The following is a 26140-nucleotide window of genomic DNA, read 5'->3' as shown; positions in this document are numbered from 1 at the left end:
CTTAGTGTCATTTAAATCGTTGCTTGGCTTGGCAGCTCCCGGCCACAGCTGGAAGGGGACAACAGACTAATACTACGACGAGTATCAGCCAGATTGTTGCCACTGGCAGTAATTAGTTGAAGCGCATTAAATCGCTATGATTTTGTCACGGCCTGACATTGAGGGGCTTCGGTTTCAGTTTCTGTTTCAGTTTTGTTTAAATTACGTTTTAGAATAGCAGGAGAATCGGCTTATAAAGTTGTCATGGAAATTGAAAAGCGTTTTATCAATTTCACACTAAATTGAGATGAACGAATTTTGGGCTTCGGGTTTTGTGGCAAATATTTTTCTGTCCTGTTGGACATTTTAATTGAAAACGTATCTGAAATGAAATCATAAATAATGTTGATATACAGTATAAATTGCTCTTTTCATTTCGTTCAAAATGCAGAACAAATTGCATTCCAAAATCAACACTAAGAATATTTCAATCTTTCATCCAAAAATATGAGATATATGAGTACCATAATTAATTTTAACAAAAATAAACAGATCTCTGAAAGCTTAATGCCCCTCCTTTTGCTTATCAACATTAACAAACTGTAATAAAACATTAAATTGTGCAAGCAAAACGAAACGATTCATCAATGAAATGCAAGGGAATGTCCCCCAATCAAAAAACAAAAATAATTGCTTAAAACATTTATCAAAAGCATTCATTATATGGCTTTTTAAACTTATGTTAATATCATTAATCAATGGAAAATATTTGTTACGCATCTGCCATTGGCCAGATATCAATTTGAATAAGCTGTTGCATCAAGATCGCCCGTGGCAGGGGCATCCTCTTCATCCTCTACACGGGCGAACGCATTAATGTCAATCAGCCGTGTAATTAACGCGGACAGACAAACGGACAGACAACGAAACAATATCAATGTCGAGTGACAAACGGGAGCCATAAATATGGCTAATCGGTACGGCAATGATTTGATTTGATTAGATCGTCCAAACTATGCGATTACCACTGAAACAGGGCTCCCGTCCCCTTGTCCGGGCACCGACATTGGGCGCGCTGTTCGAATGCGACAAATATCTGACGGCGCGGCGGCCCCGAGTGCCGGCAACATCATCAACGCCAAGTCGTCGAGGGCCGTAATTAGCATTTAGCAGGTTGAACGACTGTCAAGAGACGCGTTGGGGACGGGTTCAGTGCGGGTTTGGGGGTTCGGGATTCGAGATTCGAGAGGGCGCCATAATATGTATATTAGCCGGGGGCTAAGAGCGTTTGTAGCTATTTGGCAGCTGACAGCGGCTTTCAGTGTCAGATTCAGTTTCGGTTTCAGTTTCGGTGGCGCCAAGTTATTTGCACGTTGCTGGCAATTAATTAAATGCCGTTGATGAATTTGCTTTCCGCTTTTGTGGTATACACGCATTAGAGTGTGTCAGCCAGTACAAAGGAGTAGAGGGATAGAGAGAGAGAGGGATAGAGAGAGAGGCTAGATATATGTAATTGCGCACAAGCTACTTGTGCATTGTGCAGAAGGAAGCTGACACCTTGCCTTGCATATTATACATTTTGAAATGTAGCTGTCAACTCTTTGACAGCTCTCTTCTCCAATTCCTTTTGAAATTTGGCCTTCATTTGATGTTTCTTGAGATGACAGCTCTTTTCTATTCATATGTACATCTATTACCCTACAATTTACTTTCTGTAATGTTTTCCATTCCATTTTGTATGCCCTGTTCAGCGGTTATTCAAAAATTCAATCGGTTTTGTTTTTAATTTACGTATATTTTCAGAATTCACATAATTCACTTGTGGCGCTTAAAACTGTCGTTTATAAATAATACAGAATGTTTTCCACTCATTCACTCTGTTTTCCGTTCAGTTTGTGTTGTGCTTAATTAATTTTATGTTTGTTGTTTACTTTGCTTTTGATTTACTTCTTATCTAAATTAATTCATTGGATTTCTACTTCTTGATGTGCCGTGGAAAGGGCGTCAGTGTGGGCAGGGGACCACGCCGTGGCCGCGGGGTGCTCGTGAGGAAGTAGTTTGAGAACCGAGAGGTATAGCTTCCCCCAATGGAGGCCTGTGTGGGATGTATCGCCGGGGAGGCAATGCGTGCATACTGTGGCTTCAGAACAGCCTGCGGAGGAGGAGCGACTTTGGCCACATGTTGGGGCTTCAGTACTGCCAGTGGAGTGGGAGCCAGGCTGCCCACAGATTTGGGCTCACTCGCGGCCACTACTTTGGCTACTTCTTGGGGCTTTGATTCCTCTGGCTTGGCCTCGTCCTCGAAGGGCGGCAGCAGATCCAGCGAGAGAAGCTGTATGGCCTGCTTTCCAGAGCTGGGCTTGACCTTATCGTCCTTGTTGAGCTGAGCGGGCTTTTGGTAATACGATTTCTTTGTGGGTTTCGTTATGGCTGCCGTGGGAGGAGGAGGTGCCACTGTAGTTGTGGTAGATGTAGGGCTGGTGCTTGTGGTTGAGCTTGTGGTTGGGCTTATGGTTGATTCATCCAGCAGTGGCGGCAACAAATCATTGAATGGCACTAGCAAATCGATTTTTTGGTCGTTTATTTCCGACACATCACCATGGCACACGCCGATCAGCACCGCAGAGGCAATTAATAACTGGAAAACAGTGGGAAAATTAGTTGAAGCTATGGCCTAACCTTATCCAGTGATCCAGTTTTGATTTGTAGACCACTTTTTGCCAAGATGCTCCTAAGTTATGGCCCTATTGTTCGACTTTGGACATAGCCACTAGTCCAAAAAGCTTTGTTCCAGTTTTAAAATTTGGCCAAAATTTAGCTCTGGAAGTGTGGGTGCTCGAAAGGTATTTTAAGCTGATTCGTTTCGACCTCCAAAAATAGCAAAAACCTTGCATTGTTTGGCGTCTTTTTTGGAACTGAAACTAGATACGTTTGATGGCCCATTATATTCGCTTGGTGATACTAACGGAAGCTTGCTGCCTTTTCCCTCTGGGGAGAAAGGTCATTAGACCCGGATTAACATATGCACTATAATGAAACTAATCGAGCTTGAAATGTATGCAAATTTGTGTCGATGAAAAGAAAGAAGTTATCTGCCATCTTATGCTCATGGTTCGCCGATTCACACCTCAGATAATAAAGTAATTTATTTAGTCATAAATATAGGCAAATACCATGGTGGATGTCACCACAGACGAGTCTTTTATAAATATTTAATAGCTGATATATATTTCCAAAATCAATTTTAATTCACCAAACAAATGATATTAATATGGAAATATCTGAACTTGCTTGCCGTCAGAACCAATTGCATAATCTTTTACGTCACTATAAATGATTCTGAGTTTCTTAAACAGGATTTTGTTCACTAATTTATTCGTATGCAAATTCTCAATTAGAACAAATTTGTTGCATTATTTAATACATTTTATGTCCAGAAAGACCAGAAACGAAACCTTACCGAAAACACTTTCATTTATAGCCTGCGGCAACTTAGAACTGTCTAATTAATGCAACAGCATTCCATTCCAAAACTTACGTATTTCAGAGACATGTCTGCTAGATATTATATCGTATATGGTATAGGGGTGTATTCCAGTCTCAACCGAACGGTTTGAAATTTTTGAATGAACTAAAAGCGTCGCTGAGCATGCGCAGCGTTTTTATAGTCGTTCCAAAAACCATTTTATTTAACAAAATAATACAAAATAAAATGAGAAAGGAGGGGGAACTTACACACAACCTGGTTGGACAGTGTAAAGTTTAATAACCGGATTAAGCCGCGCCGTCCAGCAACGGGGTATTTTATTTGTATTATTTCGAGAGACGTTTTTTCGGCTCCCATCTGAAAATTTGTCTGCTCCGTTGTCTTTCTGGTCAGTTAAGTTGTTCCGTCAACATATTTTATAAAGCATCATGTTGTTTGCTGAATGCAGCATCAGTATCAGCATCAGAAAACAGCATAGTCTTAGGTTTCAGCCTGAGAAACAGCTGGTTACCTGAGGCATTTCGCTGAACTCTTGCCACTTGGTTCACGGTCGTTCACATGGTGCACGAGTATCTGGCTCTGGTGATAAGGTGCGAGGGATGTCACATACTCACAGATGTTTCATTTCGTTTTCGGGGAGGATGAGCGGATGTAATTTTGAACATTTTGTCAGCAGTTTGCATAAATTTGGCTAAAAACGTAGCAGCAGGTTTGTGTCACTTCCTCATACATACTCGTACTGGGGGAGTGTACGAGTATAGCCAAAGATTGATTTTATTTCCAATTCTTAATTGATTTTAATGGGATTTGCAGCAGCAGGAGGGAACCTGTATTCTTGTCTTTTGTGTCTATCAAGTGGAACGCCCTCATTTGCATCTGGATTGTGGGGAGCACACTCATTTAATGGAGTGAAAGCAAATTAGTGCCAATTACTCCAGTTCTGCCGATACCAGATCCAGATTCACATCAAAGCTCAAGCCTATGTATGATAGAGCCTCCCAGTCGCTGAGTTTATTACCTCAATTTCATTTGATACATCTTCAATTTATGCAAATTGTATGAGCGTTGATTTTTGTGTGTGTGTGTACGCAAAGGCTCTCTGCAAAGGCCCATAAATTATCAGCAGCATTAGACCCCAGCCAATAGCTATGCCAACCGGATTTCTTCAGTTTTGTATTTTGTTCGGTTTTGTGCGTTGAGATTAATTGCTCAGCAGCCCATTGTCAAGATTCGTGTGGTATTTTTCTGATAAGCCCTGGCAAATACCAAAATAGTTTTAATTTCGTATTGTGTTGTGTGTTGCCCAAAGTGTTTGGCTAGTTAAGTGGATACATTTTTCACCAGATACCAATCGCATTGCCAAGGAATAATGTAGTGCGCTTTTAGCGGTCTTTATTTAGCATTTTAAAGATTCGCCAGGCATTCGAGAAATTATTTATCAAATGGTGAATACAGTATAAATGTACTCCCATGGGGTCCACCGTTAATTACTGTATTGTTTGGTTTATTGAAAATTCACGTGCCTTAAATGCATCAAAAGGAAATTATTGATGCCAACCCGAAACGGCTGAATGGCTCCAAGTATTTCACTTACCCAAAAATTGCCATTGCGTATCCGTTCTCTCTCTCCCTCTGTCGACCTTTTTTATTTGCTCCTGTGGCATTGTGATTGTTTTCGATTGCGCTATACACACGACTCGATATTCCGACTCCATTTCCCCTGTGCTTTTCCATGCCTCTTATTTATTTATATGTATTTATTTATATTTATGTGTGGGGGAGTATGTATGCGATAAGGGATACCAAGAGCTGTACGGAGTCCTTTGGGCCAGTCGCGTACATTCAATTGTCTTTATGTAAGCCTCTGACCCCAGCATTGCCACTTCTGCTGCTGCTGCTGCTGTTGTTGTGGCATATAAATCGAAAATTGTTGTTGTTTTACACAGAAGGACGATGCGTGTCAAGGCGTGACATAAACAATGTTTATATATGTATGAAATCGAACCTCAAACTTACGGAGAGGAATGAAAATTTAAGCAAAACAACAGATGTCTCGATGTGAAGACTCTGCTGCTCCTGATTCTGCTTCTGCTACAAAAATTGATTTGAATATTTCATAAATTGCGGTTATTCCCAACTGTCATTGGCGTAGACATCGGCACCACAAATCATTCTTCATACACAAATGAAAGTCCAGTCCAAAACAATTCAAGCCTTTAGCATTTCGCTGTTGGCATAATTAATGAAGCCTTTGGAGCTTGAGGTATGAAAGTCCTTGCCTGGGGGCTCTTGAGGAAGAGAATTTCAAGGGCACCCACAGTAAATGATCTCAGAGTCTTTGCCTTTGAGCTGGTTCGTTTTGAGAGAGTACGTTTTTTGGATGGAGTAAGCTACTTGTTGTTTCAAGCCGGCACTTCACAAGCAAACAAGTGCTGTGTAGATGCCGGAGAGAGAGAGGGAGAGAGCGAACTTAAAGGAATCCAAACCGGACTTCCTACCTGCTTGGCCAGAATATGTACTGGCACTTTTGGCCAGCCAGCTCGAGGTTGTTTTTCCTGCCAGTCTGTTTGTCCCTCGGCTCACGGAACCTGCTGCCGGTTGGCTTTGTCTTTCCTTGGAGTCGTCCCTGTACCTCTCTTCCTCTCTAGAGCTGGTGTCCCTGGCTCTCTGGCTCCTTGGCTCCCTGACTCTCTGGTTGCCTGCCTGAATGCCGTTTACAACTTCCTGGTCATGCTTCTGGCCTGGCCTGGCCTTGCCTTTTGGCTTGTCGTTGACTCTTTGTTTTTCGCCTGCTTCTTTTTGTAGTTGTTGTTGCTGGTGTTTTGTTAGCCTTTATGGTTATCGTCGCTTTCTGGTTGCCTGTTTGTTGTTCTTGGCCGCAAGTTTGTTTTCGGCTGTTGCCAAGTGGAGTGCGCCGTCCATCAGCGTTGCTTCCCCTGTAATTAGCACAAAAAATCATGGATGGAGGAGAGACAGAGTGAGAGAGAGAGAGAGAGAGGCAGAGGGTCATGGATGGAGGATGCACCCCGAAAAATGTTTGCAACTTGAAATGCTCTCGGTCTTGTTCTTGGTTCTGGTTCTGGTTGTCTCTCTCTGACTTGGGTGCCTGGTCCCGCTGTGCTGCTGCTGTTGCAGTTGCATGATTTGCGGGGCTCCGAAAGTCAAGTCAAACTCAAGGCACTCGCACAGCGCGCACTCGAAAGTCATAAAGTGCAAAAATTGTTACACTCAGGCAGAAATGAATTATGAAAGTTGTTTCCAGTTGCAGTTGCAAGAGAGAGAGATGGCTACGATTCCTTTCTGCCTTATTTGGGTTACCCGTTGCCCTCCCTCCCATCTGCCTTTCCCTTTCGAGCCGAGCCCAGCCGAGCCCCAGCGAAAGTTCAGTTTTCAGAGAAAGTTCTGTTTGCGAGTCGAGTGCATATTATTTAATTCAATTTGAATGGGAAACTTAAAAAATATTGCAAACTTAAGAGCAAACCAACGAATAGTTTTTTTGTTGTCTTCTATTTTCATTCAGAAATGCTTACTGGAGAGTTGGCTAAGTTTTATTTCGATTCGAAGCAGCCTCATCGCTCAAGACCCTTTGGGGTCCAATGCAGAAATGAATTGGGCTTACTTTAATTTTGTTCTTATGTTTTGTTTCTTGACCGAAAGGGTTTGGTCTACCGTCATAGTTTTTAGTTGAAGAAGAACAAATTTTATTAACAGATCTCCGGTCATTGCAGTTGAGTAAATCAAGTGACTTTCCAACAAAATATAACAAAGAAGATGGCCTCTAGGACCAGTTGGTTTGTTAAAGTTCTCTTTATTCCGCCACTAACACTCTGACCTTCTAATTGGGAGCCTAATTGGCAGATACCTAATTAAAATCCGACTTCAGTATGTCTGCATAAACGGAACCAACCGCGCACCTCAACACCAGCGCCAAAAACAGCAGCAGAGCAGAACAAAAATATATTACGCATTGCGCCTAAAAGCCGACACCGAAAACTTTTCCCTTACCAACTACAAACTCGGTGAGAACTTGACAACTTTTCGGGAATGCAACAACTTTAATTAGAAAGTTTTGTCACACATGCAGGATGGCAGGATGGTGGCGGCTATACGAGCATATATAGGGGGTGTGTAGGATGTTGTGTGTTGCCCAAAAAATTGGCCCCCTGTACTACCAACCAGAGCCACCAGAGTCATACTACACTCTGAAACATTGTGCATTTTTGAAGAGATTTTGCCCAACACATCCACGCTTGCCAGTATCCCTTCCTGACTCAACGACCACACACAGACAATCTAAACTTTTCAAATCAATTTTAATTACCATAAATATTGTTGAACTTTTCGCTCAGTGCAGACAGAGTAACGTTTTCAACCTGGCCGTCAGTCAGTCAGTCTGCCCCGTCACTCAGTGTGTCTGTCATTCCCTGCCAAAAAAAGTGAGGTCGCGTACTTCGTCATTTCTGTGCCGCACTGGGGAACTGGAAGTTTTGTATCTTTTTGTCTCACAATGTATCTCCGTGTGTGGGTGTGTGTGTGTGCAATTTGCTTACATAGATTTCTGTTTACTCTGCGCACAACATTTTGCGTTTGCAATTTATTCCCACTGTCATGGCAACATGCGGGCCAGAAAAGGGAACTCCAGAAGGCAGGGCCAGGGAAGGTTTTTGGGGCAGAAGCATTTGAAAAATTGGCTCGAATGACAGACAAAAGTGTTGCGATTGCAAGTGAACTTTGTCTACAGCCATAAATGTTAACCCATGTGCGGGTTCAATAGGTTGTTAGAAGAGACACTCATGTATAGTTTTGGTTTTTGCTGTATTTCTGCACTCGGAATTTTTGGCATTTTTGGGATTTTATTTGTAGTCTTTCTACCGCACTCAACTGAGCAAACGAAATCGAGCAACGCTTCACCTTTTTGGCACCTAAAAGTTTTACGAACTTCTCATCCGCTGCTGTTGCTGCAGCTGCTGCAAATGTGACCTGTGCCCGTCGAATCACGTACCCACTCCGGTTCCCAATACACAAATGAGTTTATAGTTTTCGTTAGTCATTATTTAAGGAAGGACAGAGAGACGAAAGAACAGGTGCCCCTTTGGACAGCGACAACTCCTTCAACAATGTTGCAAAATTTCATTAAGAACAGACCACTGGGGAATGGCTTTAGGTGGAAAAGGTGAAAAGTTGTGGATTCTATGCGGTGCTGGGCTGAGTGGATTTTCCTCCACTGACAGACTGGGTTTCCTTCGAGAAGACTTGGACTGGCTGGTTCTTGCAATTAATAGGCAAAATGTGTTACAATATTTTTGATGGCTTTTGTGCGGTCGTTCGTTTTGCCTGTTTTATGGCACGGCTTATGACTCTCAACTTAACTCAGTTCGGGGGAAAGCTCTAAGAGAACGTGCTGAATTTTAATTGGCATCGTTTTAATGGGTTGTGGTAATTTACTTAGTAGGGCGAAGAGTGCCCATTTAAAGACATTCTTAAAGCAGCTCTTAAAGCGAAAATGTTCACAAAAAAACGCAATCAAAGATATCATAAGCAAAATAAATTCCTTATAAATGTCACAACATAATGCCGCTGACCCCAAGGAAGCAAAACAAGAGAGAAGAAAACCAGAAAAACCCTAAGCTGAATTACACGCATGAATCATCAGAATTATCAATCATACTTGAGTGGCAAACAACTGTTGGGCGGCGGCAAAGAAATATGAAACTGTAACCGAGCTGGGGAAAACTGTCAACGCTGATAGATATACCAGACCCCGATAGAAAATACATGCCATACAGCGTTCTAGATTGCGGTTGGGTTGTGGGTGGAAGTCGTGTTCACATTAAGTGCTCCATAAGTGGAAATCAACAAATATAATCTAAATAAGTGCTTGTTAAACAAAATTTTTGTGTGCTTCCTTTTCGATTTCCCATCTGTGAGAGGGGTTACAAGTAGAAAACAAAAAGAAAAATGGTAAGGAAAGTGGGAAATGGTTTTGTGTTGACATTGTATGAATTTGTCTTTTCACAGGGCTGCTGTCAACTATAATGGACCCTTTCTATCTCGTCGAGATATATTGGAAATGAGAGTCAAAGCAAGAACCGAAAGGCAAGGGCAAACATCATGCCACCAAATTGAATCAGAAATGCTAATGTGCATATCACGTGAAGCAATCAGCGCCCAACTGGCAAGTAATCAACAATTTGGATTGAAAACGAAACGAAAGCGAGAGCGAGAGCAAATGAAAATGAAAACCTAAATAAAGTGCTGAAAACGCTGAAACGTGCCAACCACTTAAGAGTGGTGCGCAGACGGGGCAGGCAGGCGAGGCAGCGGCACCGGCACCGGCAGTGGCAGCGGCAGCGGCAACCAACCAGGCTTTAAATTTAATGCTAACCATCCAGGATGGCAACGGCAATGATGATGAGTTGGCAAAATAAAACAGGAAATGACCGACAACGTGGCCAGAACAGAACAGAACAGGACAGGAGAAGACCAGTGCACGGCACAGAAGCGTACCCCGGACGGATGGATGGACATGCCACACGAATGAACGGACCCCACCGGACGCAGGCAAGTGGCAAAACTTTCATTGCTTTTATTCGCTTATTTAACACAAATTTTTCGGTTATTTTGCAAAGCGTTTTATGTCATTGTTTGAGTGTGAGTGTGAGTGTGGGTTAGCATAGCGAATTTGCACAAATTTGCGTTGTCATTTTGGGACAATTAGTCGCCCAGAAGCAGGAGAGCCAACCACAGCCACAGAGCAGCAAATTCACGTCATCCGTGTCGTATGAGCAATGTTCATGATATTCAGAGAGCACAACACAAAAATATAATGAAGCTGCTGTTTATTTCAGTTAAGGAGAAAAGAAAGAGAGAGAGAGAGAGAGAGAGAGAGAGAGAGAGAGAGAGAGAGAGAGAGAGAAAGAGAGAGAGGTACACATAAATTAATTAGTTGGGTAAACTACTTTTGTTCTGCTCTATGGGGTCCCAATCATTGAGTGTCATGGAAACGTCTGGAGAAATATGAGAAGTGATTTAATAAATTTGGAATATCAACATAATACTAATTTTTAAATAAATATCAACCTTGAATCTGTACTAGCATCGTGCATGTTCTTGAGGAAATAATTAAATAGGTTAATGATCGGCTAATGGAGCGCGGTTAAATGAAGAGGCATGTATAAGAAGGCCCCGCCATGACATGCTTGGTACACTGATTTATCTGCGAGACTGCTAACAAATAATGGATATTTATAGTCCTCAAATGAAAAGCCCTTTTGTGCTTTTGTGTGTGTGGCGGCGACCATCATAAATAATCTCATTTCGAAACATCATTTTGGCTGACCACGAAAAGGGTTGGTAGACATAACAACCAACAAACAAAAATATAAAAGAAGAAAATCAGTTAGTCAGAGAAGAACGTGTTGCGGGCAATCGATTGCAATTTATACCCAAAATTCGACAATTTATTTCGACGAAAATTGATTTTTCCCCGCTGCCATAGTTGAGGATGAGTGGCGTGGCAGACATGAGGAAGGGTTCTAGAGGTTTCAGGTTCAATTGCACATTTTCGATGCCGCACACGTAAAGCGTTCTAACAATTCAATCAGTTAGCGTTGGCGAGAAAAAATCGTTAGCCATGGAAATTGATAATATTTGAATGCAGCCAGCACATTGGAAAAATACAGAGAAATACTGGCACAAAAATTTCCACTGCAATGGCCAGCGACAAAATGATGGTCAGACAGAAACAAAATCAAGACAGCAAAAGAGGAGCAGACGGTGGAAGAGAAACACTTCTCGAAGTATCCAAAAGTGCAATGGCACGACTTCAACACAAGTCGAGCTGAAAATTTCTGTTGAGAAAACTTCCATTTTCGTTGGTTTATTTTCTATTTGTCGGTTACCTGGTTGAGCAAAGTTTTTCCCCGTCAGTTGGCAAAAGTTTTAAATTTGAATTTGAACATGAATTTCTCATGTAATCAGCGCCGTAGCGAAAGAAAAGAGAAAATGTAACAACTTGCCCACACGAGCAGAGCACTTCATTAATGTGGAAAATGGCGAACGGCAATGGCAATGGCAATGGCAGTGGGCCCCTGCCAGCGGGAAATGGAAAATGGCCACCCACCCTGAATGACCAGAGATGGTGTACGGGGGCAAATCTCTCCAAGGATTGTTAATAAGCGAAGGTGCAGTGGATAGATGCTGGACGCTGGACGCTGGATAGCGTAACGGAAATGGAGTGGAGTGCTGGTCGAAGTCGGGATGCACGTATAGGTCGTGATTTGTGGACGTTTTGTGCTTCGTTAGAAGAGCAAGTGGCGTGGCCAGGTGGCGATTGACCGTTCAATATGCTAAACCACCAATCGAACTTTGTCTGTTGACTTAAAAAAAATCACTTGCATATTTCTAGTAAATTGAATGCAGTGTAGGGACAATGGAAAATGGAGAATCCTAATTGCCATGTGTTTGGAAGAGACAAAAATCGCGTTGCTTTGGAGTATCTCGATCATGCCATGTTCTGCATTTGTAATTGTTAAATGAGAGTGAAACACTCTCTACTCACTTTCCAGCCTTTGTTGTACTGGCAACAAAAGAACAAAAAAAGGCGACAATCACCCAAGACACATGCGACTTTGGGCAAACAAGGGCTCCAATTGCTCACAACTATGCAATTTCCATGCATTTTTATTCAAATTCCGAAACAAAACGTTAAAAAACAAAGGCAAGTTTTAAGCTTTTTCATCGTTTTGTGTGTTGGGCCATTTGAAAACGGAAACCTTTGTCATTATGTACCTACAACAGAAATGTCAAAAGCAAAAACCAAAAAAAGCAAAAAAAGAACACCAAAATGGGAGGAGGAGGGTAGGCATGTTTTATATTTTTGCAACAAAACTCACTAATTTTCTTTTATGTGGAGACAGAAGAGACGGCAGGCAACACGAGAGCTCTGGTAGGCAGGCAGTCGGCTGTCGGCGCAAAAAAAGAAAGAAAAATGCTAAAAGCGAAATGGCAAAACACTGTCCTTTCGTTGTGTGTGTGTGTGTGTGTGTGTATGGGTGAGAGAGCGTTAGTATCTATGCGAGTGTGGGTGTAGTCTTGTGGAAAAGAAAAAGATGGCTGCAGTGTGACACAAAAATCAGTGAAAAGAGAGCAACAGCAAAAGAACAGAACAGGAACAAATGGCAAACGGGAAAACACAAACAAATGTCACTCAACAATTTTTATGAGTCTGACAAAAGTGAATTATACGAATGGACCCGGGGACACCGACGCCCCTTTTTCTAACGCAATTTATCTATGTTAAGCGACAACGGCGACCGGAGTGGAGTCGTATACCCGGAGTCCGTCTTCTGCTGCCGCAGTCCCAAGCCCCAAGTCCCAATCCTTTTCCTACCAATTCCCTTTTGGAAAAGTGTTGAATATTTGCTGCATTTTGTCGCCATGGTTTGCTTTTAATTCTTCTTGTTTTTTGTTTGTTGTTTGAAGACATCAGAGCAAATGAATTACACTACACAACTCTTTGGCCACAGATACAAAAAGCTTTGACTCATAATTTTCACTGGTTGTGTGGCATAAAAATGGGGCAGTGCAGGCAGCACCAGACCAGCACCTTGCTACCACCGACTGACCCTTGCGTATGTGGGTTGACTTTTATATTTATGTTTTTAATTTCCTTTTGTTTGGATTGTGTTTTTCAGTGCTTTTGCTTCTTCTTTGTCCCCTTTTCGTAGTCATGCATATTTCTGGGGCCAATTTCTTGGAGAGCTTTGTCAATGTCCAGCCCTGCATTTTGGGTTGCTTGTCATTTTATGGTTTATTGGCTGAGATTCATTTTATTTTTGTATCTTTTTTGATGAAGTTTTGTTTGGTGAATACTTCGGAGGGTTGTGAAATATGTGTGGGGGAATGGTGCTGCTTTTTTCAGCAATTTCTGAAATTCTATCTATAAATCATTCTGTATTGTATTATCTAAGAATCAATTAAATTGCTCTTAATAATTTTTAATAGTATCAATTCATCGGGCTTATTTTCTTTTATTTATATCTCAAATTCATCATCCAAGTATATTTTTTTCAGCTTTGTTTGAACGTTCGCTGAGTGGTCCATGGTTATTCATTTTAAATATTTTCTGCAAAAAAGGCATCATGCCTTTTAATGGCCTTCAATTGCGATGGCCATCGAAAGGCAAGAGAGCGTAAGCAATGACAGCTAAAGCAATGAAAATAAATGCAAATGCAAATGCAGTTGCAGACCGTGAGGGAGTGGGAGGAAAAGAGCCACTCGAACTGTGACAAACGACAGCCGATGGCAAATTAAAGCAGCTAACAATATAAGCCATGCCATGAAACTATATTGAAATAGTTGACAATTGCTAAAGCGTTTAATTGAAAAATGAGCAAAAATGGCAATCGGAAAAACTGTTTCAGCCATTACGCAATATGCGTGGGTAATTTCCATTGGAAACTCATCAGGCGATGAATACGAAAATAAGCACACAACATTTCCATTTCCATTTCGGGTGGTTTGTTTGTTTGTTTTTCGTTGTTTGGTTTTTGATAAAAATAAAAACAAATATAAAATATTAATAAAAGGCGAGCGCTCTGACATATGGCAGCCACGTGCTTACGATATATCTTGATGCATACAATTTTTTAGTATCCGTCGAGTAGCAGCAGCAGACTCGCTCTCGAGCACTAATGTGTCGGGAGCCGTATTCGGGTGCCGGGAAAACCTTTTAAGAGCACCCATTAAACTTGTCTCGGCTATGAAACAAAATGGCGCTAAGGATACCCACACAATGGCACGGGGCAGCACCCGTACATTCACACATACATACATACACAGGAAGAGAGCCAGCGGGTTATTGCTAATCAACTCACGTTTTCGCTGCTCGTTTGAAAATGTATTTTGTGACGCCATTTTGAACTGAAGTCGAGTCGAAGAACGTCTGCCGCGGCGCCGCCTTATCACCCGGGGCTTATCAAATTCATCGTTATCCCCCAGCTAAAGGTGGGCGGCATAAGGGTAAGGCTCTCGGTCTCGGTTTTGGTCTCGCTCTGGCTCTGGCTCGAGGCCAAGGAGACAGACACACTATTACGTTTCCCTTTTAATAGTTGGGCGTCGCTGCCAGTCGCTGATTAAAATGAAGTTGACTTCAAGTACATCCGTCAGTTGTTCAGTCAAGTCACGCATTGAATTGTCTTTCGTTTCGTTTTTTTTTTGGGCATGGCATGGCCATTCATTTATAAGCTTTGTCTTTGTATAAATGGGTGGAGCACCCAGACCAGAGCCATTTGCATTGAATGCTATCTGTCAGCGGCATGCGAAAACTCATTTGATTTACTTTTTGCTCTTAAAGAAATCAAACTTAAGGACTTGGATGTGGTATGGGGATTGGCTTCAAGGGATGTGAAGTTTATTACTGCTGCACTGCCTCGGAAGGTTCTTTTCGGCTTTTGTTTCAACTCACAAAGAAACACCGCAGGATATGCCTGAACTACAGTGGAATGGAGGGACTTTTTCAGCGGGGAATATATAATTTCTTATATAAATTAGTTGATATGCTTCCACTGTTCACGCAGCTCATTTGACAAATAAATACTCCTATGTGTGCATGTTCTTCTGGCATTTCATCTATTTTTGTATGTTTTCCTCCTTCGCTGACACACAATACTCGTACCCCCGTTGGACTTTTTCTTTGTCGCGTAATCGCTGCGCTGCTGTGCGAGTCTCATAAGAAATGCTCATACCAAAATAATCCGAATATGACATCTGAGCTGTCAGGGGACTTTATTATCTAGACATCGTCGGGAGAAAGCCAAGACTCAACCGAACAGAACTGTCAGAAGCAGGCGCATATTCCCTCCACGAATCGAAGGACACCCTACCCTACACCCTACTTTGCATTTACTCGTACTCGTATATGTGTGTATGCATATTTTACTTAATCTTGCCTGTGTGCCTGAGCTGTCCACCTTTTTCATGTCGTGTGACGGCACAGTCTGGGCACAAAAGGAGGTTGAAATGCCACAATTACAATTTAAGAATGCCAGGTCGCAAATAATTTCATCTGGTCACGTGTCATAAATACAGTTTGCAATCCACCCAACAATCGGTTTGCCAGCACGTAGCAGTAGTTTTCGGGGGAGGAGCACTGGGAGAGTGGAATCTAATTTTCCGCAGATTTCCCTGGGATTTTTTGCAGCCAATCCTCCAGGAGTGCATCGTTCCCTTTCCGTTCGAGGCCCTTGGCCCGTCCGAGGCGGCTGTGGCTTAGTTATCCTTGTCGCTTGGCTGGACAACGGATTGGCCCCATTGCTACCTCGCCCGAATCTAATTTGCATGCATTCAACACACAACCCGTAACCCACAACCCACTCTGCCTCACAGTTTAAGTTGTCCCCTAAAGAATTGGCCGCAACAGGGACTCTGGACTGGATTGGGTCGATGCTGGGACATCGTTTTGTGTATGTGTTTGGGCGGTCCTGTCTTCGATGCATTAACCTACAAAATGTAACTACTCGTACAGCCTCCCAGCTGCTGCTTCAGTTGCAGCCATAAAATTGGCTCTCTGCCTGGCAGATTTAAGTGTCCGGCGGTTTGACAGATTGAGCCAGTTTCGGGTGCATCGAATGGATATTAAATTGGATGAGATTGGCAGAAGAATAGCTGCAGTTCTGGTAGGTGTTTTGCGAAAAAGTCCACCCTGTGGACCTGTATTCCCAGTGTAATTGTCTTAATCCATTTATTACATGCTAAATATTATTGCTTCATTTTAAACGTTTTCGTGGTGGCATTTATCATTGCCACTGGATCCGAATAGCACTCTCCTGGCGCTCTTCTTCTCACGCTCTTAGTCAGCTATAAATCTTGCCAGCCGGCATTGTCCTGCCGCTCCTGCCATTGCTACTACTGCCTGCTGCTTGCAACGCAGCCTTTGAAATGCCAGTTCAACTTGCCCCATAAGTGGCTTAAATGTTGAATTTCACATACAATGCGAGCGGACCAGAGAGAGTGCTGTCCCAGAGGGAGCCTTAGAGTAAGGGAACAAAAAAAAAAAAACTAAAACAGGACACATGGCCGCACCGGATGGGGGCAGAACGGAGCTGTTCGCATTGTGCCGAGTGCCAAGTTATGTGCCTGGGCCTCTCTCCCATCGCCATCGCCGTGTGCCATGAATGTCCTTATAAATTGTCTGCAATGTTAAATGTTGCATGTGTCTGCCTGGCCCAAGTCTTCCTTGCACCCACTCTTTCTCTCCCACTACTCGTATTACTCTCATTCTGGCTTGTTCCTGTGTGTGGGGGTGGGGTCTCATCTGGCTTGGTTGCCTTTGACTTTGGCTGCAGTTTTGCCTGCAGCTCAGGAATTTATGGCTCTGCCTCTCTGCTTCCAGGCCCGGCCTCTGTCTCTGGCTCTGGCATTGGGGGTGTGTGTGTGCCTGGCTGTACGAGTATGTGCCACTAATCAGCACACGTTTTAGCAGCCATCCAGTTTGCAGGAAGTGGAAGTTGAAATTGTTAAAAGCAATAAAGCTAATAAGTGATGTGGCAAATGTGCGGCCTCGCTTTGGTTAGGTGTATGTGTATGTGTGTGTGTGTGAAGCTTCTGTGTGCGCTCATGGGGGATGGTCACACTGTTTCCGTTCTTAGTGATGCAATCGGTAGTTTGTGGCATTCACCCCACCCTTCCATCGCTAGTTTTTCAGACCGTTTCCATAGCCAGCGGCACGGGAAATCAGCAATTAGTGGCAGACAAAACGCCCCAAGCATAAGCAATGGCACAGGCCCAGGCCCACGCCCAGGATACTGGTCCAGGCTTCGACACATACATATACTATATACGTATGTAAGTGCATGTGTGTGAGTGAGGGAGATGGCACGCATTTCCGTCACCGCCAACTGCTTCCGGCGTCTCTTAGTGCCCTTCGACTTGGCCACTGGGGAGCCTCCCTCTGTCGGACGACCTCTGCTATGTTTGCCAGACCTTTGTTCGACTTTCTCCCGTCGTCCTGCGTCCGTGTAATTTTATGACTAATTAGTCAGCTAGTACGTCAAGTTGGTAACTACAGCAAGGCAGTAAGGCAGCTCCTGCGACAAGCCAGCTCCTGCCATCTGCAGCAACAGCCACTGACGACTCCGTTTAGCTTAAGTCTATTACAGTTGTGGGGCGTTGATCGTGGGCGTGGCCATTTATTTGCCTTGCTGCGCTTTTAATTGCTTGCAAGCAATTTCTTTAGCCTTTTTATGGCATGCAACAGACCAACAGCAGCCGCAGTGGCAGTTGCAACAAGAGCAACAGCCTCCGGTGTGTCTACAAAGTTGAGTTGCAATTTTAGTTGGCTCCTTGCTGCTGCTGTCGGAGGCTGCTGCTGCTTCTGCTGCTGCTGTTTCTCTTTGTTGCCTGCCTCTGCATTCTTTGTTCTTATTTGGCTTTGTGTAGTTTTGCCTCATAAAACACACAAAGCACAATGCAGACATTCCCCGATGCTTACCATGCTGCCACTCTGATGATGGGGATCTGAACATTTTGCGGTGGCCTTAAAGCTCCTTTTAAAGTTGATAATGAGGCCCCTAGGGTGCAGCGTAATGTCATGGCAAATATACACAAGATAGAGAACAATTTCAACCTACTTAGCATTCAGTATCTCAATCTTGAGAGCTTCACCATGTAATTAATCTCAACCGAAGAGGCAGGTGAAAATATTGCTAAATTAACAGCTGACAAAAAGGTGGACAAATGATTTCCGCTGCTGAATTCTCCACTTCCGGTGCATGTAGCAGTAGCATCATTTGTAGCACGTACATCACCTTCTGCAGAACGAAACAGGGGCCAAAAGTCAAGGAAGAGCGGAAAGTTTTTGGCGTGCCGGATTTAAAAATCCACTCAAAACACACGAAGCCCGAAGCTCTCGGACGATGCGAGGGGAAAAATTTAAATGACAAGCAAGTAATGGGAACTGCCAACAATTTTCAAAGGCAGAGGTGGTGCTGGTGCTGGCGCTGCCAGGTGGTGCAAAACTTTGCCACCTTTTGGCCAAACCTTTGCATCGAAAATCAGCTAAAAACACAACAAATGGCTTCATTTATTTGCGTCTTTTGTGTGCGATGCTGCTCGAAACTTCCTGCCGCCGCCAGGTGGCAAGACACCAGGAAAAACTAGCGGCAGAGAGGAAGAGTCTGATTCACGCTTAGATCCCAGCATTCCCCCTCTGAAATCCGAATTTGTTGGCAAAGTTTACACTGAAAAGGTTGCCGCCTCCAACAGCACGAAGCAGCACGGAATTAAGAGGAAAGTCGGAGCCGGAGTCGGAGTCGGAAAGGAAGGCAGCATCAACTATTTATATATAAGAACCAGTTGGCAGAGCAGTACTTGCTCTGCTCTGCAGCTGCACTTTGCTGTGATTGAATGGCCAACACCAGCAGCCGTTAATGTGTTTGAGGTTTCTCTCATTGAGATAAAGTTTTTGGCCTGCCGGAAATACAAGAGGAAAGTCGCACTTTAAAGTTTTTTCCAGCGACAAACTTGTGCCACTAGTACACACAGTTCCCCCAGTAACTCATTAAGCTTAAAAAGTATTATAAAATAATAGATTACATACGGAATATGTTTCCCTGTCACATTTACAGATTCTACACTTTCTTCTATGTAATTTAGTTGTGACTTTTCGTGTTATCCATCAAGGGCCATGGGCCCGAAGCTTGTCTCAAAACCGGGAGGACATTTAGCGTCTTCTTTAGATATGCAGCTTAGTCGATACCCTCATCAGAAGAATCCCGACCCGACTTCATGCCCGTTCTTCTTATTGTCATCCTCTTTATCAGTAATTCCTCTGCATTGACCTTCATGCATATATCGATGAACAGGCAAAGATCCAGGTTCTTCAGGCGTTTGGCCAACTCAAAGGCCTCGCCGAGTACATCCTTCTGGTGCTCGACTTTCTCCATAATTGCGTGCGCCTTGCAGATGACTATCAGACTCAGGAAGCACCACACAATGCTGTTGCATCTGGTGGCCTCTGTTGAACGTGGGAATTTGGAATTGGAATTTATATGTATCTAGCTCTAATCGTAATCACACTCCTGACTCACCCTCCATTGCCTTGCGAGCCAGTGAAACAGCCATATTAAATGAATTATTGTTCATATGGGCTTGGGCCAGCTCATGCAGCAGATAGGCACGCTCTATGGGATACTTGGCGAATCTCATGCGGCTCTCATAGCGAGCAGATAGCTTCCTGGAAAAGCAATTAAATACCAATTCAATCAGAGTGCAAGATGTGGTAATACCCACTTGAACAACTCAGTCTTGGGATCCCTCAAATCGGTTCTTGGTACGTTCATCGTATTTTTCTGCTTCGGATTCTCTTTAAGCGCATTTATATTCATTTCATGGGGCAGTCCAAAGAGTGTCAATAGACGTTGTTTGCCCTTTAAGACGGTCATATCGCTGGGAATTTTGTATTCATTAATGCGGGCCAAACCCAAGTAGTTGTAGACCTCATTAATGAATTCAAATTTCCATGGCATTGTGCGATGCGTCTTAACGGTAACATAATCGCCCATAACCTCCTCAACAAATGTTGACAGTTTCTGTGGGAGGAAGCATTAGAAAAGAACCAAAACCAAAAGAAATACTCACATCTAATGAACCGACTTGTATCAAATGCCGAATGCTTCGCAAAATCTTGAACATATTTCTCCTCGTCTGATACTGAATTCTGTATAGATTTTCCTCCTGTTGTTTATGATGCAGTTCCTCGTTCGGATATCGTTGGTAATACTTGGCGTACATGGGGCAACGTGCTTGCAGCATTTTCTATATACAAAAACAATCCGATTCTTAGGAGCACTCGAAATGGAAGAAAATGGAAGTGGTCAAACCGTTAAAGTGCGCGCTGATGTGTAATTTGTATCCATAAGATTCTTCAAATAGGGTGAAGATTGTTTTGAGTGTTGCGGCAGCACATTGGGGTTGCCACGCAGATCCTTGAGGTAGGCCATATCCAGCCAGCATTTATCCAGATACGTCTGATTGTAGATATTGAAACATCGCTTTCGTCTGGCTTGTTCCAGTGGAGAGACAAATACTTCCTACATTTGAGACACAGAAAACATTAAAGATCTTAGAGAGTACATAGATTAATATTAATTGGCTCACCGGAACTTCCAAAATGCTAACAACATCGCAATCATCCGCGACTGGCTTTGGCTGCCTGGCCTGATCGGCAATCATGCGACGGATCAGGCGCTGCACTGCCGGTGAGGTCTCGTCACTCAACATCTCCTTAAAGTTCTCATCGACCTGAATAAGAAGTGAGAGATTGCAATGAGTCTTTTGGGATCGGGGATTGATTGTTCTGAGCATACCACTTCCAGTCGGTTGATACTGGGCTTGGCCTGGGCGCCACTGAACAGCCCCAGAGAATTGTGAAGATTCATCTTGGCATCCTCGAAGCGATTCGACTCGTAGAGTGCATCAGAGATCTCAATTCTAACATGTGGATTGGCAATGTCACCCATTGACCATCCCAAGATTGCTGAAGTCACTCAAAAAAACTTAGTAAAAGTGATTCTATATTACATCAAAGATCGTTCATACCTTCTGCCTGGGTACAGTCCTTGAGGGCTTCGGGGGCGAAGCCCCTCAACCGTTTGACTTTACTGCGTCTCATTAGAGTGTTCGTGTCGTTGGCATTGATGTCCAAGGCTTTATTCAAATAATGAATGCCTTGGGCGAAGCGCTGATGGCGAGTAAAGTACAGTCCCCAGTCTGAGTAGATGCCTCCGAGCTGCTCTTGGGACCAAGCAATCACTTCCCATGGCCTCAGGTGCGGTACAATTCCGGCTGTCGGTGCTCGCAATTCAGATGTTATGGATGCCATTATTAATTATTTAATTAAGTAAAATACAAATAATAAAAAACTAATAGAAAAGTAAACGTAAAAAAGAACAATGTAGAACAATTACATTGATTTGTTTGTGTCTAACTTTTTGATAGAAAAATCGGTGATCTATGATTATGGTTTTTAAACGGGGAAATGGAAATGGCCTGGAAATTAGAGATTTCAGAAATTATCTTTTCGTTATATTTTTTTTTATTTATGTCAGTGAAAATCCATGTTTATCTGTTTCAACATTGATTCTTCGATACTGACTAAACTATATTTCTTCTGATTATCCGAAGTAATAGTGAGATCCGAAGAATTCGTATGGTATTCCCTTGACGGCATGCAAATTGGTCGCACTGATGTCGAAAGTATCAGGGGATTAACCAATTTTAGAAGCGATATTTTTTGGCTGCAAAGATATTGGATTAAGGTTAATGACCGGACTATATGTTTAGAAAGCATACCTATTAAATATACTGGCCACGTTGTGGAGCATATAGGAATATTCCCCATTTTTCATAAAGCTGGCCGATTGAATTCCTTCGGCAATGGCATACCGCATCGGATTCTCCTCATTGATGCAGAGTCTTACAGCGATAAAATGCCATGGACTGACGATTATGCCACGGCATTTGAAAGTATAGTTCGACAATGTGACATCACTTTGAAAAATGCTAACAAGCCAGGGATCATTTTTAACGGTAGGATGAATTTTGCCGCAGTCTGGAATGCAGTGTAATCGAGTTTGTTTTATGAACTTCCAGTCGGCGATTCCAGAACTAGCATGCTTCTCGCACAAGCGGACCTCTGAAGTGATTATATCAGTGGGCTTGTAGCCGGGAGCACAAGTTACAGTAACTGAGGTCCCAATGGTGTTATGGGTCTTGCAGTTCCGGATCTCTCCCTTGTACATGCAGAAAGCCCGAATGGAGAGATCTTTGTTGAATGGGCTGAGCGAGCAGGTGGGAATGCACTCGGGCCAGGGTCCCTGCCAAATGCCATGGAGACAGTGGTTTAGATCGTTGCCATTTAGCTGGCTATTCCCATAGCAGCTCAATCGCACCACAACCGAATCGGATATCGATGAGCCAAACGTATAGGGCAGCACATTGAAGAGTGTTTTCAGATGCAGATTCTTGAGGCTGCTAGGAACGATGCAACTTCCATTCACGGACGAAGGCTCAGGGATATTCGAGGGAGTTTTCACTTTTGGATAAACTAACACTGGCGATGTGGTCCGGCTTGTGGTATTCCTTCTCGGGATGTGACTGGGCCACAAGTCGCTCTGCGGTTTTCCACGCATTTCAAAGCATATGAATGGCACTTCATCGGTTCCGTCCCAGCAATCGATTTTATGATCACAGGCCTTCGCATTTTCCAGACAGCCACCGTAGGCGCAACGAAATGTGCCACTGGGGCATGTGGTAGCAATGCAGTTTCCATTGGTTTCATCTCTGCCATCCGGGCAATCCCTGATGCCGTCGCAGAAATACTTCTTATCCAAACACTCCGTTTTAGAGCATCTACTCTGATTCTCCCTAGAAAACACTATTTATTAGGCGCTTTGCGGTGATCACTACATCGTTTTCTTTACAAGCATCTCTCCTGGATAAAAGTCTTCATGGGTTCTGGTTCTGTCCTTAGCTCTTTCTGACAGAAGTGTGGATGCTCATCCGTCTTGTCCCAGCAGTCAGGGGTGCCATCGCACAGCTGGCTCTCAGTGAAGCAGCCGCCATACGAGCACTGATGCTCTGTGCAGTTCTCTTTGTGGCATTCGAGAAAGGTTTCATCAGTGCCATCAGAACAGTCTATCCGGGCATCGCATCTCTTGCTGAAGGCGCTGAGCTCTTGTCCATTATTACATTTCCAGTTAGCATGCACTTTAAATTAAATATACATTCAAATATGCCATTATTATCTTCACGTTTTGTCTACGCACCGATAGTGAAGGTCATGAAAAACAACCAACAAATTAAAAGCAAAACTTCGCAATGAAACATTTTGAGAGATGTCACAACGACCTTCTCAACTCAACGATCACACGAGTAATGAAATGCGATCGAATGAAAAAGCTTGTGGTTTGAGAAATCTCCAGCACAGAGGGCACAAGCAAAAAGAGCACAATTAATCGTACAGAGAGTCCGTTCTCTTTTCAAAATTCCAGAGAGCTCTTTTACTGTACGATTCTGTATGCCTATGGCAGTTCCTCTGGCAGCTTGTTTCTTTTCATGTGCTCTTCAGAGATCTCAATTCCTGATACAGGACCATTTACAGCATTGTCTGCGTAAAACTGGCCCACTTTGAGCACTTTCGGCTGCAAAGCATGCAAGTGAACAAAAAAAAATGCATTTTTGAACAACCATGAATTTGAAATAATTGGCTGCCAGAATGGTTGTTGGCCTGCTGAATGCTTTGGCAATGCCAAAAAAATGTGCACCACAAATTGAAGTTAATCAAAGAAATGTTTGCTGATAGAGTCTTTTGCAGACAGGGGCAAATAGTTATTTTCCCCTCTCTAAAACAACAGATTAAGTCCCATAGAGTAGCTGGATAGCCGAATAGCTTAATCGGCTTACATCGCTGTGAATCGCTGTTGATTTTAGAGTACATATTGATGAAACTCTTTGACGACATGTTCGAGTGTTGAATTATAAATTAAAATCCCAACAGCATGTACCAAATGGATAGAGGCAGCAGCAACAACTGACAATGGTATTGTTTTGTGTTCCGTGTTCTAACAAAATGGCAGGCAACATCGACAAATGCAAAGACAGCTACAAACTGCATGGCATGGGGCATAGCCGAAGGGGCGACATGGATCGAATGGCAGCAACGGAGCACACCAGTGCATTGACAAATGAGCACAAATCGCACTGCCATTCTGTCGGTGTTTCTATATCCTTGATTCCTTCTATATATACACATATTTTTTTTTTTTTGTTGCTGTGTGTATTTTATGTGTTCACGAAAGCGGCTTCTAGGGAGATGGATATGGAAATGGTGGCGTATTTGCATTAAAGTTGCTTTGATTGAAGATTCTTTTGTGTTTCTTTCATATGAGATTGTAAACCATATAGACAGAATCTATTAGTATCCTAATCCAAATCAGTACCATTTCCTTAAAAATGACTAAGTTTAAAAAATAAAATATAGTATTTTTCGTATCGCTCCGCCATTCACAGACGCTCGGGGGTATATGTATACATCCGCTAAAAATGCAAGTCCAACAAAGCGAAAACCTTATCAAATGTGACGTAAATTGGTTTGAAGTCATGTTTATCAAGTGGGAGCAAAGTTTTATACTTATGGGAATATGCCAATCAGCGTTGAATTGCACTATCGAGAAAGCAAGAAACACTCTAATCTTGAGACCAGAGTGCTTGCATTTTGGGTCTTTGGAAAAGCAAGATAGTCAGGAGAAATTACTTAGGGTTCACCGAGAACATAATCACAGTCTTACGAGATCCATTGCACGGCACCAACCAGGAACCAGGAAAAATGTTGCCTGAACTTTGGGGCTGGCTAACTTTATGGGCCAGCGAATGGTAGTGCAAAGTTTCGCCTAGCGGGCTCTTATCCAATTAAGTCATAACTCAATATGTGCTGAGAGATATGCACTTGGCCATTACTTAGGCAAAAGGCAAAAATTTGCTCTAATAACTTTTGAGTTTGCGCTTTCTTCCGTCTTCTTTGCCGCTTTGCCAAGGAGATAATTTTCACACCAGAGCCATGTAATTTGCTCAGCTCCTCTTTGGTCTTGGCATGCTGTTGGGGGGGAGAGGGTAGAGAGGAGAGTGGTTTTTCGGTGCAAACGATTTTAGTTTATGCAGAGCAACAGCTTCCCGTTTGCCTTCCCGTTTGCCTTGTTCTCTTTTATGGCACCAGCGAGACGTTGCCACAACTCATTTGGCATTGACCAGGATTGGACGTTGCCGCAGTCCTCCGTGACTGTGTCTATGGGTGGCAGGAGTCTGCAGTGGCTCCCATTCCCATCCCCACACCCATACCCATTCCCATCTATATCCCACATCCATCTGCCGTTGAGAGCGCGCGCATAAATTATTCATTTGTAATGTGCAGCCTCAGTCTCTGTCTGGGTTTCGGAGTCTCGACCCGACTCGACTGGGGCTTGGCGCTTGGCTCTCGGTTATGGGTCTGGCCTGGGGTCTGGTGTTCTGTGTGCACTTTTGGCACAGGATATGACACTGACACTCAGCGCCGGCGCTCGTCCTGCGTCAACAACTTCCTTGGCTGCTCTTGGCGTTTACTTTGGTTTGTAATTTCCTTCTGGAGTTTGTGCCGTGGCTAAAAGAAAAACAGCAAGGAGTGCCGCACAAAAAACCCCACCGACCCCAAAGAAATACATACTCGTTCGTACTGTGGAACGGAGCAGTAGTATTCCAATTGCAGCTGGACCTCCCCACCCTCCTGCTCTGCTCCGCACTCCTGGTTTACCACTTTACATTGGGGAACTGCTGCTGCTGTTAGTGCAAAGTTTAAAGTTTGCTCTCCTTTTTTGTATAAAGCGTGTGTGTGTGTGTCAAAAGTTTCATTTGTGAATTGAAAAATTATTTTTCATTTCATATGCAGAGTGTGTCATTTACAGGAGGTTCATGCCACTAACTCGAACTCTAACTCCGACCCTAGCTCTGCCTTTTTTTAGCTTTAGCAGCAGCTGCAGCTCATTGACAAAATAGAAAGTTGTTGACTCAGTTTTCAGCTTCTTTGGCTCTCCTTTGGCTGAGCATAAGTTTTCGTCTAGGTCGATGGCAACACACACACACACA

General features: G+C 43.3%; 3 protein-coding genes and 1 long non-coding RNA gene across 4 annotated transcripts; all 4 read right to left on the bottom strand.

Annotated features, from left to right (window-relative positions):
• Nucleotides 1–1759: 1759 nt before the first annotated feature.
• LOC108154450 (neural cell adhesion molecule 1-B) lies at nt 1760–3606 on the bottom strand. Its single transcript, XM_017284720.2, has 2 exons — nt 3518–3606; nt 1760–2617 (listed from the first exon to the last, which is right to left on the bottom strand). The coding sequence occupies exons 1-2, from the start codon at nt 3530–3532 to the stop codon at nt 1955–1957; spliced, it is 678 nt and encodes a 225-aa protein (XP_017140209.1). The 5' UTR covers nt 3533–3606; the 3' UTR covers nt 1760–1954.
• Nucleotides 3607–19052: 15446 nt separating this feature from the next.
• Nucleotides 19053–21447, bottom strand: LOC108157815. The gene is made up of 8 exons (XM_017290014.2): nt 21065–21447; nt 20833–21002; nt 20624–20767; nt 20347–20556; nt 20105–20281; nt 19757–20055; nt 19555–19700; nt 19053–19481 (listed from the first exon to the last, which is right to left on the bottom strand). Exons 1-8 carry the CDS (start codon nt 21345–21347, stop codon nt 19213–19215), a joined length of 1698 nt encoding a protein of 565 aa, XP_017145503.1. The 5' UTR covers nt 21348–21447; the 3' UTR covers nt 19053–19212.
• A 95-nt stretch (nt 21448–21542) lies between these two features.
• Nucleotides 21543–23393, bottom strand: LOC108153858 (modular serine protease). The gene is made up of 4 exons (XM_033389782.1): nt 23293–23393; nt 22948–23233; nt 21818–22891; nt 21543–21762 (listed from the first exon to the last, which is right to left on the bottom strand). The coding sequence occupies exons 1-4, from the start codon at nt 23351–23353 to the stop codon at nt 21570–21572; spliced, it is 1614 nt and encodes a 537-aa protein (XP_033245673.1). The 5' UTR covers nt 23354–23393; the 3' UTR covers nt 21543–21569.
• Nucleotides 23394–25151: 1758 nt separating this feature from the next.
• Nucleotides 25152–25898, bottom strand: LOC117187394. The gene is made up of 2 exons (XR_004472084.1): nt 25722–25898; nt 25152–25658 (listed from the first exon to the last, which is right to left on the bottom strand). It is a non-coding gene; the product is annotated as an uncharacterized LOC117187394 (long non-coding RNA).
• Between the last annotated feature and the right edge of the window lie 242 nt (nt 25899–26140).

This window comes from Drosophila miranda, chromosome 2 (genome assembly GCF_003369915.1).
Source record: "Drosophila miranda strain MSH22 chromosome 2, D.miranda_PacBio2.1, whole genome shotgun sequence".
Taxonomy (NCBI): domain Eukaryota; kingdom Metazoa; phylum Arthropoda; class Insecta; order Diptera; family Drosophilidae; genus Drosophila; species Drosophila miranda.
This window is presented reverse-complemented; position numbering and strand designations above follow the sequence as displayed.